The sequence below is a fragment of the Nelumbo lutea genome, chromosome 1 (genome assembly GCF_056320005.1).
Source record: "Nelumbo lutea isolate HS-2025 chromosome 1, American lotus-T2T, whole genome shotgun sequence".
In the NCBI taxonomy this organism is placed as follows: domain Eukaryota; kingdom Viridiplantae; phylum Streptophyta; class Magnoliopsida; order Proteales; family Nelumbonaceae; genus Nelumbo; species Nelumbo lutea.
The window spans coordinates 85,916,005-85,931,345 of NC_142684.1; the positions used below are offsets into that span (position 1 = coordinate 85,916,005).

Genomic DNA, 15,341 nt, shown 5'->3' on the forward strand with positions numbered 1-15,341 from the left:
GTATACTGGCTAGGAAAAAGCCATGCAATGTTGTAAAAAAATTGCAATTTTTTGATAGCATCAAAGATTGTTTTCCAAACCACATAAAGCAAGTTCTATACTTCGTGGTGGTTAATGGTTGTGGTCCCTTTGAGGGTTTATTTGGTCTGCCGTCCAAATCAGAATCGGAATCAGAATGGTTCATTCTCAGAGTCTGGTTTATACGGGAACGAGAATGAGAATGAGAAATGGAATTAGCAGGAATGGAATTTCATGTCCAAGGGAGAGAGAAAATGGCCATTCCCTCAAATGAGGAGTGTTATTCCAGGAATGGTAATGGGATTCTGATTCTATCAACCAAACACTTGAAATGGAATTCCAATTCCAGATCCCTATTCCCACAACCAAACGGGGTCTGAGTATTAATTCTGCGTTACCTTGCTTGTTCAAAATGTAAGATGTGATCGCAAGGTCGAATGCAACAAAAAAAAAGAGGATAATAAGGCTTTCTTGGTGTGTGAAATCCGAAATGCACCCAAAAATAGGCCGCGTCAGACTTGCATTATCAAACCATGTTTTCTGCTTGAGAACACGATCATGATAAATTGGCATGTTCAGAAAAAAGGGATATTTGCTGGTTCTGTAATCACTACAAAGTGAACACACGAATTAAGAGAGCTCCACTCTCATCCCAAGCTTTGGGTTTGAACCCTTATTTGTTTATGTGAATTTTTCATTCCGATTAACTCAACATGTCCATTGAAATTCACATAAAGAGATGAGGGTTCAAAGCCAAAGCTTGAGAAGTTGAGATGAGAGTGGAGCTCTTTTACATAAAAAGCTACTAAACTATAAAAACTAACCACATGGCACATGCACGTATATATATATATATATATATATATATACAGAGAGAGAGAGACTACTTATTGAAATTTTGCAAAAAAGAATCAGAACGTTAAACCAAAAAAATAAAAAAATAAAAAAATTGCTGGCAAGTAATTGAAACAAAAAATAATAATTTTACACTCGATGTTTGCTTGGTAAAAAATACAGTTGATTTCATAAATATTTCCATCTGTGTAGGATGAATATCAACTTTCTAGCATTTAGCCGATATTTGATAGCCGACACTTGGAAGGATCCTTTCCTCGCTGGTCAGTAGAGGATTCGGAGCCATGCAATATTCTAACAGCTTCGACCCCATGGGGATCCTCCGATGTATCTTCTACTGGTACTGCTACCACCATAGCCATTACTTCCATCTGGGTGATTTCTCCAGCGTTTCTTCTTTGGTGTTTTGTCTTTTCTACTCCCATTTTCTTCATGCCTGAAATTCACCACTTCCCCATTTTCCTTTACCTGGGATCTGAGCCTCTCTTTGAGAGCTTTCCTTTTCCGAGAGGAATATGAACCACTGTCTTCTCCAAAAATGCCATTGCCCCTAGGTAGAGGGTCTTCGTCATCCAATTGCCAATTACATAAGATTTCCTGTTCATTCATAAATTGTGGCTGTAATGGTTCCCCGGCCCCTGGGAGCAAACTATTAAAAGTCACCTCTCCATTACAACCCCCTCTTCGCTCTAGAAGTACAGGGTCGGGTCTTATTATAGTTCCAAGAATGCTCCTGTTGGGACCCAGGTTCAAGATTGTCTTTGCATTAGTCAATATAGAAAAAGCCATTGCAAAAGCTGACCTGATCTGCAGCAACAAATACAAGAAAATGGCTTCTTAGTTTAAAGTCTTGATAGAGGCGGCAAAAATTTCTCGAGCAGAATCTCAATATAGATCCTGGTCCATCAATTGAATAGAGAGAGAGAACTCCAGTCAAATGTGAATTGATCAATGCCAAGTAAGGTTCGAAAAATCGTTACGTATCAGCCGATTCGTATCGTATTGGGCCCTTCCCAATACGCCCCTACAGGGGTTATACCGGGTCAGGGCCTGGTTCAGAGGGTAGCCGGGACTTAAACCGCCCCCTCTGGACCAAAATCAGAAAAAAAAAATAAGTAGAACTAAAAAAAAGGGGCCGATACTGGGGCCAGTATCGGTACTTTGAACCTTGATGCCAAGAGAAGCTATATGGTCCAAGCAGGTAAAATATATATAATTGTCAGATGCAAATATGCAATGCAATTATACCAGCAGTTTGAGAGTTCAAATAACTATAAGACCCTGAAAATTTTCTGATTGTCAAACAGGGCAGATAATAGGAAGTTCTTTCTTTTTTCTTGCTCTCACCGAAACTGTTTTCATTTTCCCAAGCAATATTGAACGAACTATAACTTGAGAAAATTCAATATCTTAACAATTAATGGCGGAGTATTACACTAAACAGGCTTTATTGCAACAACCAAAAAAACACTTCTTCGTTGTTCAAAGTCGGTAGAAAAATAGTTTAGAGATCAGCAAGTGCTGATGACTTTTCAATAGAGCTGCAAAAATTAACAATTAATATTTTCCAAGTACAATAAGGAGGCTCATCTTTTTCCACATCTACTCTATACTAATTATAAAAACAGTGTGTATATTTCTATTTAGATTTGAATTTGTTCAAACCATCCCAATCCAATGGACTGATTGGAATTTTTTTTTGAATATTTGCATGGATTGATTGGATTATAGTCACTTAATTTAATGCCCACCCTTTGATTGGATTAAAATATCTTGGATCAGATCAATATTGGACTAGATAGGATTGGGTATTTGGGTATACTAATTATAAAAGCATTGGGTATATTTCTATTTAGATTTGAATTTGTTCAAACCATCCCAATCCAATGGATTGATTGGATTATAGCCACTTGATTTAATGCCCACCCTTTGATTGGATTAAAATATCTTGGATCAGATCAATATTGGATCTAGATAGGATTGGACCAAATCCAATCTATTGACAGACTTAACAATCCTTAAGCCCACTAGCAGGGCTCGGCCTCTGCTTCTGATGTTGCTACTATTGGCGCACTAAAATCCTTATGCATGTTCCCATCAGACTTCAATATATAACTCCCCCTATACTAAGCAGCCATTGGCAGATCTGAAGGGGCTTCTGAAACTGCCATCGAACTAAAGAACGAATTCAGCTGCTGGCCTGGGATTAAGAGCAGGTCTCACTTTAGATGCAAGGGACCAGATCCCAATCTCATGGTGAGATGTGCAGTGTCAAATCATGTTGGTAGGTTGTTAGAACATGTTTTGTTGCCAGGAGATCCCAACTCCCATTAGATGCAAGGGACCAGATCCATTTGTCAGGAGAGGAGGGAGAAAGAAATACATCAGAAAGAAATGGCAGAAGAGAGAACTCCGTCATTTGAGACTCTGTAATGACTCTATGGAAGCTAAAATTAAAGGATATCCCTGATCATCTCTAGAGAGGGTGGAAGAAACCAAAATATCTTTATCAAGGGAAAGCCAAAACAAGTTGAGGTAAGACGCACAAAGTAGCTTAGGGTCCCACCAGTATGGGTTGCAAATTGTGTACCCGATTTTTAGATTTTGCACTGCACTGGTCCCGGGTTTTCTGGGCCAGGCCCATCCAAATTTTGACAAACCACAACCCGAGCCCGCCCAAGTTGCACCCCTACCCACCAGAGGGTCAGTCCTGAATTTAATTTGTTTCTCATCCCCAACAATGAAACTAAGAAAGGGAAAGGAGTTTTGGGCTATACCTTTCCTGGGGTTGGATGAAGGAAACCTACTCAGAGCAAAGATTACTGTCCCTACCATTTCTGCTCCATCCATATACATATATGAGCCTAATGACTAGTCTCCAATATTGTCCAGATGCATTGAAGTCTACCAAAACTAAAGACCTTAGCCCAGCCAAAATCAAGAGAACAGGTACTTTGGAGTTCGCTTTCACTCATTTTAAAAGGAGGGATGAGTGGACGACTATTTCATAAGAAGTTTAAGATTCTATAAAACATGGGCAACATAGCTTTTTTATCCACCATCAAAAGGAGCTTTTCCTCCCTTTCAAAAGGAGTGGAAGTTTTACATTACTTTGAAATGTTAGTTGTCTGATGAGTTATGCCACAATAAGAACAAATAAGCATAAGCTATACATTAAGAGAAAAAATAAATAGGAAGGCTCTATGAAGAACAGAGCCCAAAGAACAACCCATAACAAATTTTACTTCCAAATACATGTCAGTGCTAAAAAAGTAACAATTAATGATGTATTAGAAAAGAAAATTCATAGAGGACTGGACCTGAGAATAGTTGAAGGAGTTCTTTCCAATATCATTGTCTGGTGCCTAGTACAGCATAAGTTGTAACCAAACTTGATAAGAAAAACCCACAATAGTAACTCCACACTGGAAATATAAATAAACACCAAAACACAAGGTTACCTGTGGATCCTCAATGGACAGAAGAAATGGTCGATTTGTATTGAAGAACCTAAGAAAGATATACATATCAAAACAAAAAATACAAGAATGCACCCTTTGTTCCTCTAAGCATTGATAAAAAATTAAAACAATTAAAAAAAACTATGAAAGGCAATAAGAAATCATCATTTTAAAAATGTACTTAACAACAAAAATTTACCCTTTGTTGCCCTTCAAGAAAAAGGTGCCTCCCGCTTTGCAAGATACGCCAACATCACAAGTGTTCAATTTATGTCCATAAAAATCAAAAAAGTTGACCTATGCATTAAGGGAAAATATGTTAGAGATCTCTTTGAAGCCTCAATTATTAAGTTCTGTGTCCTTCCACTTATTGGTGAAGACAAGGTCTGTCCTTTGTCCTTATAAATTCAATTTTTAATCAATAACAAAAAGAGTACTATATCAGAAAGAGGAAGAAGAAAGTATATAGTGGGCTAGCACAAAAAGCTCAGTTTGTTTGCAGTGCAAATTGCATTTACACCAGTGCAAATGTTTATTTATTTGGGAGTGTGGTAAGAAGCAAGATGATGTGGTCCTCACTTTACATGAGAGAGAATTGAGGTTAATGGAAAGTGGTGCAAATTTTGCATCAGTTTTAGGGATGCAATATTTGCACTACCAATGAGTGCAAATAGGACGTACAAATTTTGTATCAGATACGAGTGCAAATCATAATCACAAACAAAAACGTGCAAAACTGAACCAGGAGCAAAATTTGTATATGGCTGACTGGTTCACATTTGTACTGCAAACAAACAGAGCCAACATAACAAAGCACAAAACAAAAACAAACCAAGGAGTGCAATTACCTGCTTAATAACATTTGCCAGTTTCGTTTATCGAAAAAAAAAAACATTTCCTAGTTTCCGAAGCACACATGAAGTACAACTGATATCCAATTACAATGTGGGAGTTGCCCTCCAGTACAACGCACTCAAAGCTAAGAAGGGAACAGCTTTAGCCCACCAGTGGGAGCTAAAATCTCTGCTGCAATAGCAGCACCCCTCACAATGGCCTCAGAATAATCACCAAAATAGCATCTTCCCTGAATGCTACTACTACCAAAAGATGACATACAAGCAAATAGGGTACCATTAAAGTTGGACAGATAAGATAAGAGGCACCACTTATAGATGGTCATATTACAAGTTGAGGAGATGACTAGGATAATAGACAATCTCTGATTATTGAATCCATATGGACACTTAAATTCAGCATTGCAATGTCCTCAAAACAAGTCAATCATATATTAAATGCTGAAGTCTCAATTTTCTCTCCTCACCATGCTCTATAAAATAAGCAACATGACACATTTTCACATGACTGTTGCAAAATCATCTCATGTTTTTCAAAGCCCAAATGGGTTTCATATAGTTTTAATACGACTGTATGAGCCCAATCATTATAAACAAAAGATGTCCACCAACTCTCAATTTGCCAATAACATGATAAATTTATGAAGTGAACCATCTTAGCTTCCTTTGAGGCATGACATAGGTAATTACCCAAACTTAACTAGCTAAACCATTACTAAATTCAACTGCTGATGGACAAGTTGTATAGCAACATCTCTATGCCCAATACAGTCTTTTGTAAGGTAGAGATAATCCATTTTTTGTATGTCAAAAACCTCGTTTTCCTTAATAATACAATTTACAGTTACCATCTCAAATGTCATAATTACCGTCATCATCTAAGCCTTATCCCCAACTATATGGGGTCAGCTACATGAATCCTGTTTCGCCATTCTGTTTTGTTTAATGCCATATCCATTCTTAGAATATGAGCACTTAAATCATTTCTTACTACTTTGAACTTCTTTATGGTTTGCCCCCTAGCCCTTCTAGCCCCTTCAACTTGTAACAGATTGTTTCTTCTTACAAGTGTTGTAGGTGATCTTCTATGCACATGACCAAGCCATCTCAGTCTACTTCCTTTCATTTTATTACCTATTGAAGCTATTCCAAGGTTCCTTCAAATTATTCCATTTCTGACCTTGGCCTTCCTAGATTTTCCACTCATCCATCTCATCATAAGCATTTCTTCCATGCTCATTTTTTGGACATGTTTTTTGACTGCCCAACCCTCTAATCCACAGCAACATTGGCCTTGCAACTGTTTTATAGAATTTTCCTTTTAACCCAAGTGGTGGTGGCCATTACTTGCTGTAATGGTAAAATCTCAGGCTAACAAGTGTGAGAATGCAAGTTCGACTATGAGAGTGGCCAGTGTAAAAAAAATGCCAAATGTTAGGACCATATCCAGTCTACCCCACCCAAGACCCTAGATAGTTGTGACCAGCATTGGGAATGGCCTTCTTCCTTTTAATTTAGGTGGCATCCACCTAACACATGAGACCTTGGATACACCCAAAATTTTGCCCATCCCACTCTAATTCTATGGGTGGCATTATCCTTAATCTCCCTTGTTGTTAGTTATCAAACAAAGGTAATGAAAAAGGTCACATTGAGTTATCTCTTGGCCTCCAATCATAGGTGTACCCTGATTTGCACTCCTATTACTATTAAATTTAAATAACATATATTATACTTCAATCCTATTTATTTTAAAACCTCTTGTTTTAAGGTATTTGTAAATTTAATTTTGCATTTAATCAATCATTAGTTTCATCAATTAAAACAATGTCATTAGCAAGCAGCAAGCATCATGAACCTCCTCCTGAATATGTTTAGTCAATTCATCTATGATAAGTACAAATAAATAATGCTAAGTGCTAATCCTTGATAAAGACCTATCATAATTATAAAATCCGTGTCTCTCCTACAGGTGTTCTAAGCTTTAACATTAGTTGTTGAACCTCATAAATATCCTTAATTAGATATACATACCTATTTGGAACTCCTTTCTTATTAAATAGTTTATTTAGCCATAATAACCTATCTCCCCCTTAACTTTCCACACTTTCACTAGAATACAATCCGGTCCTAAACTCCTAATGCCTTTCCCTTCATTTTTAGTCTTTTGCCAATCATTATAACATGCTCATTTTAATCTAATTATATTTTAAACCTCTGCATTCCACCACCAAGTTTTTCCAACAATATGTCATTTCCCTTTAAATTCTCATAAAACGTCCATGGAACTTTTATAATGTAATTAGCCATTTGAAGCAACATACCATTAGTCTTTCCATCTAAATTCCATTTGGTTTTTACTGTCAACCTGTTTCAAAATTGTGCTAATATTTCTCCTTTTAGGTTTCCCCACCTAATTTTTGGACACATTTTTCTTCCCTATTTCTCTTCCATTTTCTAATATCCACCACCACTAATCTATGTTGTGTGGTCAAGCTTTCCCTAGAATAACTTTACAATCATTACACTGTTACGCATCATTTCTTATATTCTAGTAAGGAAAAAATCTATTCGATTTTTGTTTAATCCACTTTTAAATGTTACAAGTGTTCCTTCTTTTAAAAAATGTGTTTACTGTTACCATGTCATAAGCTATGACAAATTCTAAAATTGTATCTCATGTTTCATTCCTTTACCCAACCCAAATCCACTGTGCACCATATCATATCTTGCACTTCTTTTCCCCACATACCCATTTAGGTCTCCTCATATAAAAATCTTCTCTTCATTTGGAATTTCATGGATTTATCCTTCAAAATTTTCTTTTGAAATTTCTTATAAACCCACTTAAAGCAAGTGACTAATCAAATTCATTTTTCTTGGACCAACTTCTTTAACTGCCCTCGTCCAAAAGGATGTGGGAACTCTTGCCCATTTTCCACCACAATTTAGCATAGCTGTGATGCTTCACCATTTCAAATGTCTTCCAGTATATTATATAGAGACATGCACTATCTTTCTTAATAGGTTTTGGGAAATCAGTAATAACCTATCACTCAATCCACAACTTTCTTTGCAGGATCATAGAGCCCAACAATGTCCATCTACCCCAAGTTCTGCCAGTCTTAAGGGGGCATTTGATAACTGATGTAATAGGGGATGAAAAACCTGGGGTATTGTCAGTATATCATAAAAATCTTAGGAGTAGAACAATCATCCTAATACAGGCGCTTCATAATCAAAACAATTATGTAAGCCTCATTACTGAAAAGCTGAATTGCAGAATTTTAAATTTTAAATCTACTCAGTGTTGTACTTTCAGCTCCCATTTCAGCAGTTAACAAATCACCTAACTCAACTATTCAAGCTGCAAATAGATCCCACAGAGTTCTTCTTTTCCTTCCTTTATTTTCTGTTAAGTTACAAACACCATTCAAGAAGAATGAGAATGATAAAAGACCTAAAGATCTCCCCAAGTACAACAAAAAATTGAACCACTATTCATTTCAGTGATCTTCCGGGAAAAGTTTCACAATAGAAGAAAACTAACAAAAATAACAACATAAAATTTGGCTTCTAAGTCACAACATACCAAAAGGACTCCCAAGTTGTGTTCTACAGAAGCTCTGCCATCCTGAAAACCCTGTTGCTCTCAATGAATGAGAAAACCAAAGCAACAAATCAGAATAAAAAAAGAAAGGAAAGTTTAATACACAAAAAAATAAAACTTTTGCAGAGCATAAGTGAAGAAAAATGTCATGACATTCTAAAAATACACCATAATGAACTAGAGAATAGCATTGAAGTCTAAATGAATCTTGATAGATTGGAGTTCAACTACTTTTCTCTTGTGGAGTTCAGCTAAAATACACAAGGCCCTAGTAGCAATATAAATGCAATATTGTTTATTTCACCAGCTATATCATTTTGGCATATGGAAAATAACAGTAGATTAGCATACTCACACTGTTTACCTTTTCTACCTACATCAACCTTTTATCTTTTTTTCTTTTAATAAATTATTACCAGTTATTGTAGGGCAAGCCCAAATCATTCCAACATTGTCATGATCATGTAAATACAGTCGAAACTCAAAAGCCAACTATAAGATCTGCCAATATAACACACTGTACTTCTATATGAGCCATACACAAATATACACCAAAATCATCTTCATATATCATCCGATTTCATTCAAACTCCTTTGAGAGATGAGCAAAAATATTTTGAAATCCACCAGTAGGGGAAGCCTATAAGAACAGGAGATTGACAATTTTGGAAATTACAACTTCCTCCATACTTCATGTTCAAAAGATGTGACTTTTACACTATCCAAATTTCCCAGCAAATAGTGAAAGGAAGTAGATTCAAAGGATGCTCGGAAATGGCAAGCTCCTCAAGACTTAGAGTGGTCTGCAGCACAAATGAATCCCCCTGCTTAAGGAATAGTCAAACTAAATTTCAACAGCTGTTCCTTGGTAAACCCAGCCAAGATCATCATTATACTCTCAGGACTAGCTGGATCAAGGACGTTGGAAAGGATGAAGATTATGGCTTTAAGCCTTTACCTATGGGTCTTAGGTTGGCATTCACCTTTTCTATTGGTATTTTACATTAGTACATTCCCCTTGGTATTAGAAAACGTTGAGGCTCAGGGTGAATTCAAATATCATTGTAGGGATGCATCATATAGGACACCGGCCCCCACATAACTTTTCATCATGGGGGCTAAATCCTTGACATCATGAAAATATCATTCAGGTAATTTCCCTTAATCAACCAATTTTTCAGCATAAGATTTGGTCAGGAGCCATCACCACATCAAGGGTAACAATGTTATAAGAAGACATGCTTTTATCCCTTGTTAGAGGTTTTCTTAGGTTATATGGTGTATCCCTTGTTTGGGGGAGCATGAGTACAATATCTTACTTCCTTCTTATCATCAATACAAACATTTGATCCAGTTATCGTTCAAAAACAATGAAATGAGAACCAACAGAAAAGAAAGAAAATCTTCAAAACAATATTCTTTCCAACAGATGAAAACTCAATTTTAATTGAAATAGGATATCCAAGTACAACTAACTTGGTTGACCCACCAAATATTCATATACTGGATTCTACTTCTCTGCCTCTAGAATCTCTGACTACAAACAATGTCCTAAATAAATAATCAAACAATGAAACAAATGAACAAGAGAAGGTAGTAAGGACTAAAAAACCCATTCCTTAATGCATGTTATTAAGGGCTAAAAACCCCAATACCAACTAAGCAAAATCGACATGACCTTCTCAAAACACATCAGATTTTGATCACAAAATCTAAATGTATAGATAATTTAAAAGGATATTTAACAATGATACCTAAAATTTAGGAAGCAAGAAGAGTGCTATTAGCATCGCAACAATCTAATCTAATAAGATCTTAAACCACCTAAAACTGAATATAATCAACAAGATCACCATCTACTGTTAAAAGTACATTATGCATTCCATGTTAACCAGTAATACCAGTGGTATGTCCTACTTGTGAAGGGATAACAATAATGGCAACCATATAATCACGCAAGATAGATACCCTTACCCGCAAATGTGCCATTAGCATCGCAAGAAGTGCATAAGAACCAATTCCACCTGAATATACCTGTAAATTAAAAGCAAATAATCAGATAGTTGGTATAAAATATTCTTTTTACAATCTTTTGGTTGCAAGTGGACCCCACCATCAAACATTCAAAGTTTGTTGAGCCCCTCATTCTTTGGTTGGCCAAACAAAAGGGGAAGGATAATGTAGAGGTGTGTGAGGGCTGCTGTTTGTTGGACTCTTTGGGAGGAAAGGAACACCAGAATTTTCTCTGAAGTTGAAAGAAGTAAAGAATGCCTTATTGAAGTAGTAACAGTGAGGGTGGTACATAGGCTGAAATCCTTGGACCTGTTTGTTTATATTTCTACAGACATGTCACTGAATAGCTGGCTGGAGGTGGCAAATTCTGCTCCTGGTCGCTCTTTAGTTTGTCATGTGTGGTCACCACCAGGAAGTGGACCTATAAAGCTAAACATTGATGGAAGTAGTGAGGAAAATCCAGGTCCATCAGGTGTAGGAGGGGATTACAGAGATGAAGATGGGAAGGTGCTCGCTTTGTATTCAGGTTCCATTGGGTTTGGAGACTCTTTCAAAGCTGAGGTCTATGCAGTACTTGAGGGTATAAGGAAGTCTAAGGAACTGAATATACAAAAGTTAGTCATTGAAGGGGACTCAAAGCTGGTCTTAAGTTGGTTACAAGAAAGTAGTGGACTTTGGAAATATGCTAATGAGAGGAGGGAGATTAGTAGCTAACTAGAGGACTGGAAATCAAGTTTCAGTGGGTCAAGAGAACAGCAAATGCATTTGCCGATGCTTTGGCAAAGCAGGGGGTGGGAAGGGATCAAATGTTTTGGGCTGTTCTGTAACTTTTTCTTTTTTGTTCTTCCTGGAGAGAGTTAAGCCTGTTTACCTCTCTTTGGAGCGCTGCAACTAAATTCTTTTAATCTAATGAATTCCAGTTATTGATCAAAAAAATATATTCTTTTTACAAAATGACTTAAGTTTCTAATCATACAGCACAAGCCCATACCTCATTCAGTTCTCTCTGCTGTAGAAAGACCTTCAGTATCAAACACAATGGTCGTAAAGGGGGTAACTTAGTTACAGCATCCTGGAGGATGAAAACAAAGAGCAGTCAACTTCTGAGGTACATAAAAATATCTGACAAAACCAGAGTGCTGTGATAAAATAGGATGTTGGACAAGGGATAAACATCTACAGAGAGAAGAGTTTTAATTCAGCAAAAGAGAATGTGTTGCACTCGACAGCACTTCAACAGAGAGAGAGAAAGGGGGGGAGATCCTACTTAGCACATAGTTAACGTATACATATCAGAAGGATAAATATATAAAGAAGCGGCAATTCAAGAAAGCACTACATATTGTATCAATAACATAATAACATTGATTACAACAAGGCATAAAACAAATAGAATTCAGATGAAACCCAAAGTCAACCCAAAAGGGAAATTGTGCAAATTATTAGTATACACAATCATCCATCCAAGATCAAACCAGATTGCCTCAAATAATTCTCCTATGAACCAGGAAGGCCTACAACACATGAGTAGCAACTAGCATGAGGAAAATTCATGAGTTCTGCCAACATATGTTGTCACATTGATGTGAAGTTTATACTTTCTTTTTACAAAGGATGTGGATAATTACTAGTGTGAAAGATGATTAACAATCAAAAAAATATGATTGCTGATTGCTATGGAACCTAGGAAATTACCCAAGGATTCATGGTTTCTATTTAATAATAATAATAATAATAATAATAATAATAATAATAATAATAATAATAATAATAAATCGTCTCGACTAGGCATCCCCCTATTGCCTAGCCTTGCCTTGGCACCTTGAAAAATATGGTGGAGCCCACATCAAAAACTTCTTTTCTTTAGTAGATATCGGCCCTCCATCAATGTGGGTTGTGAAGATCCAAGACCACCTCTCGCTTTCTTCTTGGTGGGTGAGGAGAGCACTTTGTGAAGGTTGACAATGGCCATAAATATGACCAGAGAAAAAGTTGGTTATGAAATGCGCATGATATTGGTTAAATACTTTGAGAAGTGAAATTTTTGGTGCAGTCAACATTCCCTTGGCATCCAGCTCTTCTCCATTGCTGCAAGAGTACTCATCTTTCTCTTTTCAAATTCCATGATTTCTCTGTCTCTTCTCACTCTACCCCATGCCACCACTCCACATTTATTTTTACATACTGTCTCTACGGAGCAAAAGTCATCCATGTTAATGAGGCATATAGAATCCTCGGGACTGTTCCTATGAAACATGGTATTTCTATTGTAATATATAGTATTGTGGTATGGTTTGGTGTATTATTATTGTAGATTTGTAATAGTGAAAGGCCCTTTCTTGATGACCTATGGGCCACACCTTGATCATGGTAGGTCCAACCTTCACAGGATGCTTGGGTCCACCGCCATTGATTCATATCAAGGAGATTTCTTACAATGAATAAAAAGATCAAGTGATTGATTGATTTTTCAGACCATAAAGTGTGAACTCCCTTTTTTCAACCACTGGAATGACTTTTGCATGAGGGACGGAACAGTTGAACAAGAGTTTGTCTTGCATCCTTGTGTCCTACCAATCAATCACACAGCAAAAGACAAAAGGAATTCCCCGCCAAGTCTCAAATGCAATGCATGAAGGTAATCTAAAACTTCTGATGTGTCCATAGGATGATCTGTAAAATATGTTAGGTCCACAAATTGGATTACAAGGCATATATGGTAATCTAAATTGAGAACAACTTAGATGGTAAGGAATGAAAATGAGGAAAACTCAAATACGGAGACTGTAAATAATCTCATAAACCTCTCTAACTTTTTCTTTTATTTCCTGTAGGGGTAATCTTGTCCAAAATGCAGCATTTTTTTTCTGATCACAAATTTGGACATTGTTTTCCAGGCATGACTGATGTTTTATGAAAAACTATGATTTACCAATATAAAGAAATAAAAATGTTACAGAGATGCCAAGCATCCCTATTTAGGTGGCTGAGAAATCCACCTCACAAAAATATATTACTGTACACTTCTAAGTAAGGTCATTCTATAGGGGTCTGTTACAAAAGGGCAATACCACATTTCCATGGTCAATGATATGGTACTCTGTGATCCCATGAAAAGTATCACTTCTGCTGGTGGTCGTGCAAAATAGATGCCATAAACATAGATAATTTATGGAGCAAGGGGCAGTGGACCAAACTGTATTTTCTGTGATAGCTGTATAAAGACAGTTGACCACCTCTTCCTTCATTGCAGTTTTGCTGCTAAGGTATGGACAAAGGTGTTAGCCTTATTTGGGGTACAAACTTTCTTTCCAGCAACAACAAAAGAGTTCCTGGCAGATAGGGGCTTTTTTTCTGGAAGATGGTACAAGCCAATCTGTTGGACTATTTGGTGAAAGAGGAATGCTCATATATTTGAAAGCAATAGTGAGGAAGTTATGGTAGTTAAGAAAATCATAGGGATGTTTTTTTTCATGGGCAGCCATGCATAAGTTGTTTAAAGGAAGACCATGCAATACATTTTTTTAACTTTGACAACTTGTTTTTGTGAGAATTGGAAAGGCAATATCTGTTTAAATCTTTTTGTAAATTCCCAATGTGCAGTTCCTTATTGTACATGGACTTCGATTCTTCACAGTTCTATCAAACAAATTCTGTTACTTGTTTTTGTAAAAAGTCAATATATATTTAGGATTTTAGCATATAATTTTTAATTTTGATAGATTACTACAAAACAGAAATTATCATATAGTTTATGATATGATTCATGATTTGACTTATTCAACCTTATCTATGATTTACAATATGATTACCATTTTCAAAACAATGCTGCCAGTATACAAAGAAATTGGGCCAGTAATATACAAGTATTGGTGTCTTAAAGGATTGCTGAAGCAAGCCGCAAAGTCAACAATTTCATATATTTTTAGCAGCAAAAGTAAATAATGATTTCATTGATGCAGAGATTGGAGAAAAATCTCACATCTCCAATGTTTCAAATGAAGTGTTAAACTTCACTTTCTTAGAAGTAATATCAAAAACATTAGCCTAGTTATTACTAGGATGTATTGTATCTAATAATTTGCTATCATATCACCAAATAGAATGTATAATTGCTACCTATTAAACGTTTAAACAAGTAATGACTAATGATGCTAAATGACAAATAAAGAAAGTTTTGGCAAGAAAGGAACAGAACCCAATACCTTAATAAACTCTGCTGCTTTTGGTCCATTTTCTACATCAAAGCTGCCAAAGACAAATGCTAAAGCATAAATTAACTGCAATGCAGCTTCCTAATAGTTTACAATAATATACAAAAAAAGCTTTTTTTTACCAGTAAAAATCTTTCATTAATAGCAGAGAAATTAAGATACAATAGCTAAAGATTGCAATCTCCAGCAATAAGTTACAATTCTGCCCAATACAATGAATATCTATTTGCCCCTTGTTTTGCTAGGGTATCCACCATCCCATTTGCATCCCTTTTAACCCAACCAAATTGAGAGTTGAACTTCCTTGGAAGTGTGT

The 15,341-nt window shown here is 36.3% G+C and overlaps 1 protein-coding gene across 2 annotated transcripts in view; it reads right to left on the reverse strand.

Moving 5' to 3' along the window:
* Positions 1-959: 959 nt before the first annotated feature.
* The window catches only part of LOC148875875 (Nucleotidyltransferase family protein), a 36,534-nt gene continuing 22,152 nt past the window's right edge, over positions 960-15,341 (reverse strand). Inside the window, exons 6-13 of one of the 2 annotated variants that reach the window (XM_088965559.1) lie at positions 15,017-15,059; positions 11,803-11,883; positions 10,773-10,832; positions 8,781-8,831; positions 4,534-4,631; positions 4,335-4,383; positions 4,194-4,238; positions 960-1,680 (exon numbers count right to left, since the gene is read on the reverse strand). In XM_088965559.1, the coding sequence (XP_088821685.1) occupies positions 1,168-1,680; positions 4,194-4,238; positions 4,335-4,383; positions 4,534-4,631; positions 8,781-8,831; positions 10,773-10,832; positions 11,803-11,883; positions 15,017-15,059 (940 nt within the window). In that variant the 3' untranslated portion in view covers positions 960-1,167. Of the gene's footprint in view, positions 1,681-4,193; positions 4,299-4,334; positions 4,384-4,533; positions 4,632-8,780; positions 8,832-10,772; positions 10,833-11,802; positions 11,884-15,016; positions 15,060-15,341 lie in introns of both variants that reach the window. The other variant, XM_088965560.1, reaches the window with a different exon arrangement.